This window comes from Populus euphratica, unplaced genomic scaffold (assembly GCF_000495115.2).
Source record: "Populus euphratica unplaced genomic scaffold, PopEup_1.0 scaffold116.1, whole genome shotgun sequence".
Lineage (NCBI taxonomy): Eukaryota > Viridiplantae > Streptophyta > Magnoliopsida > Malpighiales > Salicaceae > Populus > Populus euphratica.
Window position 1 is genome coordinate 59645 of NW_011499995.1, and position 7722 is coordinate 67366.

Below are 7722 nucleotides of genomic sequence, written 5' to 3' on the forward strand. Positions count from 1 at the left end.
TTGGGATGTGTAAATTGAATACTAGGAAGAAATTGATAAAAAAAAAAAAAGTGAGTTGCAATGAATAAAAAAAGCATTGCTAAACTTAACCTTGATGTATCTTGCTCTTAGATTTCGAAACCAAACAAACTAGGAGAGATACAAATGATTATCTTGTTAGAGAATAATATAAATTACATACTGAGACCTCACCTAATAAGTTTAAGCTTTCAGGTTAAGATGATCCTTTAACATGGTATCACAATTTTGTTAATAAAGTGATCACGAGTTGAAATCTTATCACTTCCTTCTAATTAATAAAAATTAAGCACAAAATAGTATGGGCCCGTGCAAGTTTTAAATTCAAAAGGGCTTTTATTTAAGGGTGTGTATAAATGAATAATATAAATCATATTTTGGAACATTACTTAACAATTTAAACTTTTAGATTGAGATGATTCTTTATTATATCCAACTCCAATGTATCTTGCTAACAAACCAGAAGTGATAATTCTTAAAACACAAACTCTAAGCAATATACAAAAAATCAAACTTCTTAAAGAGATTATTAAAGTTGCTAAAGATAACAAGGTATCACTTGTTATCATAATAGGGATAATAGAGATATGCGACCCTTTACCTAACCATGACGTATCTTGCTAACAAATTTGAAGTGATAATTTTTAAAATATAAACTCTAAGCAATATACAAATATTGAACTTCTTGAAAAGATTGTTGAAGTTGATAAAGATAATAAGGTATTACTTGTTACCATAATATTGATAATAAGAAAATGATTTTTGTTGATCTTGTGGTATTCAAAACCAAATGAATCTCATGAATTAAGGTTAATTTTGTATTGCATATAAAGCATTGGATGAAATATTATTATGAAAGTTTTAGCTCTTTTTTAATCTTTTATAAAGTTATAATATTAGTTTGATGGCAAAGTAGTAATTATATGTTTGATAGCAAAGTTGTAATATTAATATAGTAAAAAAAAATTTTGTCATTAATTAGAATATAATTATAATTTTGTAAATAATTCAATTTTTTTTTGTTGATGTTTTTTGACGCACCTATGCAAGGACATAAAGTGTTATCAACTTATAAATTTTAGAATGTAAACTATAATTTCTAAAAGAATAAAGCTAAAAAAAATTGACTAATTTGCAGATTTTCTCTAAGATAAAAAAAAAATGCTCCTTAAAATATGTTGTCCCTTTTTTTGCGGATAGAATTAAGATATGTTTTTTTTTAATTAAGGTAAAAAAAAACATGAGCCAAGGTACCATAAAGATAAAAAATAAAAAAATCAATAAGATTTAATACTATATGTATTTATTTTGCGACAACTCACCAAAAATATGTTGCTGACGAACTTTATTTAAGGTAGTTGAATATTTTCTAATCAATCTATCAATTGTGTCAAATATACTACATTAATTAAGCATCTCTATGCAGCAACCCTAGCCCTCCATTTCATATAGATTTTGCTTTCTTCATTTTCCTATGGAGACAGTATTTGATTGATTTTTTCTTGGTACAAACACAGTATATGATCACACCGAGTTATTTCAATGGAAAAGAAAAATGCGTTTGCCCCTAAAATTCACCAAGGCCATGCTTCGGTAACTATAAGTGTTGTGCTGTAAGGGTTTTTTTTGTGATCTCTTCCTTTTGTTTTCTCTGATAAGGTTTTTTTTTTTTTATTGCAGAGGTTTTATTTGAAAGTGAATATTCAGTGTTGTTCAGCCTGTCCTAGGAGGGCGAAGGAAAAGTTGGAGAAATTCTCTGGTTCTCTTTTGCACCCATTTCATTCCATATATTTCTTTTAGTAAAGAAACATGCTTTATTTCAATAAATATGAATGTAATATCTCTGGTATCAAGAGCTTGCTTGATGTTTTTATGGGCCATCATGGTCTAAGATTGTCTCATCAGCTTAGCCAAATGTATTTTTTTGCAAGTAAATAAGCAACTGGGTTTCCATTTTTTTACTAGTTCTCAGTAGAACTCGTTGTTGTTTCTTCCTTTTATTTTGTTTTCCATTTGCCAGGAGTGCTTGCAATCACCATTGATACAGAACAAGGTTTGGTAGCTGTGACAGGCACTATAGACCCTCAAATAGTTGTACAGAAATTTGCAAGGTGGGGCAAAAAAGCAGTGCTTTGCTCCCCCGAAAAGGACCCTGTCGAAGGAGACTCATCAGACTGTTCTTGCTGTGACGATGACTCCGATTGTGAATGCGACTGTGATCGAAATTATGATGAAAAAGTATCTAAAAGCCAAAATATTGGTACTACTGGGGCCAAACTTCCTATTGTTTCTAGCACCAAAAAGAGAAAAAAACTTTGCTGGCTTCTGGGTTTGTTTCGTAAATTGCAGGATGCTGCTAAACCCAAATTGCAGGATGCTGGAGCCAAGCTGCCTCATGGGGCTCCTCCAATTTTCAGGCCCAACAATTCTCTAGGAATGTCTGCTATGCCTTACGGAGCCTCAAGACCACAGTTCCCACCATGTTGGGAGAGGCCACAATATGGAAGTCAAATTCATGGACCAACTGTGTACGGGAGTCCAGCTATGCTACCATATCCACATCATATTCAGCCAACGTACCCACCACCAGTACTTCAGCCACCTGCTTTTTTTCAGTCAAGACCTCCACCACATTATAGGCCCATGATCCATTATTCCAGATATGAAAACAACTATGTTTAATTGGTCAACCGCTTGAGACAGCCTTATTTCTTGTTTATGACCAAATTAGGACTACCAGTTTGGTAACGATGATATGTTATGATTCCATTCTCCCTAATTTTTTCAAATCTTTCTATTTTTCATCTTGTGGATCCATAAATGTTATATAATTAGTACTTTGATGTAGAGTGATTTTTAATTGTAAATATATTAAAATAATATTTTTTTAGATTAATTTTTTACTTTAGCATGTCAAAATTACTAAAAAAACATTTATTGAAATCTATATTAATTTGATGTTGATAAATACTTTAAAAAATAAAAATTAGTAGAATATTAAATATGTATTGAGTGTGTTTGGCATTGTGATTATTTTTACATTATAATTTGAAAAATAATACAAGTTTAAAAACAATATAAATTACAATTTTTAAAAAAAAAATAAGTTTAAAAACCTGTTTGTTTTTATGTTTCAAAAATGCTTTTAAAAAAATTTAAAAATTTTTTCTTTAAATTAATATTTTTTTATATTTTTCATATTATTTTGATATGCTCATATCAAAAGTAATTTATAAAAAAAATAAAAATTAAATATTATTTAAATAAATTTTAAAATAAAAATATTTTAAAAAATAATCAAAACTACGTTTTAACCCACATAATAAACCGGCAAAAAATAACCCCAGCCATTAACCCACGTAATAAACCGGCAAAAAATAACCCCAGCCACAGAAACCAAAAACAAACAACGCTAAAACGGTATTTTACTTGTAAACACATCAAGGCTAAACAGACGTAATGGCAAGCTTAAGTTTTTTCAAACTTAGCTAGAACTTTAATGGAGATTTCCAGTAATATAACAATAAAACTGTGAAAGATGTGTGCCTTGTCTTAGCCATAGTTTTCGGCCAGTAAATAGTCCAAGAAGATCATATACAATTAATGCTAGAAAGCTGTTTATTCAAGGCTTGGCTCTTGAACTCAGCTGCTCTTCATGTGGACATCATCATTCATGTATGCGGAAGAAACTAGCAAGACGACGGCTAATACATAGCTGTATAATTTGTTAATTCTTACGCATGGAAACAAGAAACAAATTAAATTTGTTTTGTTCCTCGGGGATCCTATCAACCGATTACAGACAGTCATTAACTACCTGCTTATTTGTTTTTCTCAAGAAAAAAATAAAGAGCTACAAGTTTCTCTTGCGCCTTAGCGTTTAAATTCCAAGTTTTTGCTTGCACTAAAAACAGTGCATGACCTGGTCTAAAGAACAAGCTTCTGGGTTTTTGTTTTTATTTTGAGAAGAAGCAGTTCTTATCCGCACTTTCTTGAATTTTTAGTGGTGGGATATACTGATATATTCCAGGGCTTCTTCGTCTGCACAAAGTCCTCGCTCCTAAGTTTGGCTGTGAGTTCAGGACGAAGCTTCAGTGTTGTGATCAGTGATCAGGATTATGCTCAAGTAGGCCTGCATGCCTAGCCACTGTCAATGAGCTCAACTCTGCAAATGCATTCAAGACTTGGAAGTAAACAAAGCTGTACACGGCCAGATTGCAAAGACAGAAGCTATACTTTTTTGAAGGGTTGGATGATTTATTTCACTAAATATACGGAATTAAAATTATTTAAAAAAATAGAAAATTTTAAATTATAACCCTTTAAAAGTTTTTCCCAATTTGGGCCCCCATAATAAAATCCCTAACTTCCCCGCTGCTCAATGGGCCGCAAAGGGCCATTGATCCTGGCTAGTTATTGTATTACCCTAACTGCAATCTAGCTAGAAACTTTTGCATGCATGTGTAGCTGATCTTAAAGTTCTTTCAGGGCTACTGACATGAACTAAGCCTGAACGTTTCTGATTTGACTCTCTATGCACAGAAAAACTACAAAAAAAGAAGAAGAAATTATTGTAAATCACAGCCTTGTATATATCATGATTTAAAGGTTTAAGTAAAAGGGGATATACGCATAGATATTTCATCCTGGATTTATAAAATAATTTAGTTGTTGACAAATACAAGAGAAAGCTTTGTCAGCGAGATTGGACAAACACTCTTGTTCATTTACATTGTTAATGGAAATGTTTCCATGCCATGAGGCAAGTTTTTGATTGGCTAGATAGGAATGAATGAATGGATGGAACGTGATTCAAAAATGGCTTTATGTAATCTGTGATGGTTAAGTGGCGATGTTTTGTGAGCGCGGTTAAAATTATATTTTTTAAAAATTTTAATAAAATATTTTTTAAAATATTTTTAAATTATTTAAAATATTTTTCAAAATATTTTTAAATTGTTTTAATATATTAATATTATATTTTAAATAAAAATATATATATTTAAGCAAAAACACTTTAAACCACAATTTCTATCATACTTTAACACACCCTTAAATGAAAAGATTGTTTTTCAAGCAACAATATTTTGAATCAAAATCTCTATCACATTTTAACTCACTCTTAAATAAAAAGATTGTTTTTCTTTAATTGTGAATCTTTAAATTTTAGGTGTTTGGGTTGGTTTGTTGGTTAAAAAAGTTAATTTTTTTTATTCAGTATTTAAATAAATTTATTTAAAAAAATTACGTCAGATCAAATGTAAGTTTTTAAAATCATTTATAAAAGTAATAATTTATTATAGTAAAATAGTGAACCAAAAATAGTTGTATTGTTTAGACACACACGTATATAAAAGAAGATGCCGCCTAAGAGCAGAAGGAGTTAGGGACAAGCACTTCATTCCTTCGGCAAATCCAAGGCCTAGGCGGCGCCACCGACGACAACCTTGCCCGTGTCTCCTTTTTTGTCCTCTTTTTCCCCCCTCCTCTCCATCCACCCCATTTTCTTTTCTTTTTCGGTTTTTGCCCACCATTGTATACACTTAATCACATATTTCGCTCTTGTAAAATCAATGGGACTTTGATTTTGTAAATTAGCAAAACTACCCCACCAATCCTAACCACGATCGGCTCTAGCTTAGTATTGATTTTTCTTATTTAAGAAGAAGAGTCACTCCTTGATTTCGTTATTTATAATTTCAGTGAAATGGGATTTTTTATAATCGAATGATTTATGTTCTAACCCGTTAAGATTGTATTAAGAGGGTTAATTTAAATTGCCGTGTTAGAATATGTCGTCTAGTAAGACCACCTCCATTCAATAGAAGCCTTCATGTCACAGTACTCATACAGTAAAAAGGATAAAGTTTTGTCTTGCAAAATGATAAAATAATATATTTTTTTTTAATTATTATTTCTTGTAAATGTGTTGATGATGTGTGTGTCTATATATATATATATATATAAGCCCTCCTCGCTAGTCTAGTATAAAGAGACAATTGTAATTCTTCTTGTCATAATGCATATGGTAAAGTCCTTTTCAGAATATTGCATTGTTGAGGTCCTTGTCCAAATTGCCATTTTCAGTGGGCCCATATCCCTCCTTTTCTTTTCTAAAAAACAAAAAAAAAGAAAAAAAAAAGAAGGGAAAATCGTGCCTCTCTTCGTTATATATTATCACAACTCTCCAATTGCCTCCCTTCGTTATATATTATCACAACTCTCCAATCAAGTATTGACTATTCATTGTACTTTCCAATTTAAGCTGTTACAGAATGAGAAAGGGTCCACTTATTCCAAACTCTCTTGTTGAGCTGGGCCGGCCCAAGAAAGTGGGGCCCCGCCATGAAAATGTCATTTAGTGCAAGCACAAGCATTCCGCAGGGAGATGACAAATCAAGTCCCTAGAGAAAACTGCTAAGCTTTGGCTGATTGCAGAGAAAGCTTTGTTAGGGGTGATAAAATTGGTGTCTTGAATCACTAACATCCAACGACCCGGCGTTGGATTAGCGTTTTGTCTCTGCCTCTCTTTCCCTTTCCGATGCATGCTATACAAAGAGACAAATGCCAAATTCTGTCCAAATAAAGAGAGAAAAAACAGCCCCCCTAGCTTTTCCCCTATAGCAACTCAAGGGGCTAGCTCTAGCTTCATATGAGAGAGCAGCATTGGAGAAACACCAAAAACCTCGCTTTCATTTTTTGTTTGCGCAAGGAATTGAGCAAAGTGTAGAGAGAAAAGATGATCAATGCTCTCTGTGGAAGCATGGGGTCTCTCAAGAGCGAGAACTCATGCAACAAGTTGCAACCAACTTCTCCAAACGAGTCATCATCAGTCACTGAATCTAAAAAAACTACTCAGTCTTTTGAATTTGAACAAAATAGCCTAACCCCACCAAGCCTAAACTTACCTGCAGTCAAATTTGAGTTGGATGGAGATGTTGAAGTCCAGTCACCAGATAGTTCCATGTGGGAGAGCTTTTTCACTGATAATTTTGACTGTGACTTCATGATCTCATCTCCAGTGAGGAACTTGCCATCGCCACAAACTTCAAGCTACAATCACAATTATGCTCACGCAATGCAAGGGCAGAGTCTTTCAGGCTGCTCTCCTCCTAGATATTTATCTCAGCTTGGAGCTGCTTTTAGTAGTATCCACAAAGGGAAGGGGCAGAGTCCACTGCATAGAATGTGCAACTCTCCAAATAATCAATTCATGCAAGTTGAGAGCCTTTCTTCACCCGGTATTGAGGACTTCTTGGATGATTTTCAAAGAGATGGGTATGGAGAAGGATACCAACAACCACCTAAGATATCAGGCAGCAGTGGAAGTTCAACACAATTGTTTGATATGTCAACCACAGTTCCTGCAATGTTGGATTGCTTGACGATACAGAATCCCTCCAGGTTTTGTACTGGATCGGTGAGTGAAACATCATCAGGTTCACTAATGACACAGGAGAGCGATATTTATCAGATAGGTTCTGTTGGAATTGCACCATCATCACAGCAACTATTACAGGAAAACCAGCAGCAGCCGCAACCGCTGCCACTACCACCGACACAACCACAGCCTCCACCAACAACCCAATCCCTGCAACAGCAACCAGAGAGTTTTAACCATACCTTGATGGTATCTCTTCCTATTGGCTCTGAGCAGGTAATCTCACACCCCCCCCCCCCCCCCCCCCCCCCCCCCCCCCCCAC

At 33.7% G+C, this 7722-nt stretch overlaps 2 protein-coding genes across 2 annotated transcripts in view; both read left to right on the plus strand.

Annotated features, from left to right (window-relative positions):
• Window positions 1-1560: 1560 nt before the first annotated feature.
• Window positions 1561-2700, plus strand: LOC105140624 (uncharacterized). Its single transcript, XM_011047517.1, has 4 exons — window positions 1561-1611; window positions 1699-1777; window positions 2039-2256; window positions 2368-2700. Exons 1-4 carry the CDS (start codon window positions 1561-1563, stop codon window positions 2698-2700), a joined length of 681 nt encoding a protein of 226 aa, XP_011045819.1.
• Window positions 2701-6757: 4057 nt separating this feature from the next.
• LOC105140574 (DELLA protein RGL1-like) overlaps window positions 6758-7722 on the plus strand; it is a 2631-nt gene continuing 1666 nt past the window's right edge. Inside the window, exon 1 of the mRNA XM_011047447.1 lies at window positions 6758-7675. Within this exon, the coding sequence (XP_011045749.1) occupies window positions 6758-7675 (918 nt within the window). The remainder of the gene's footprint in view (window positions 7676-7722) is intronic.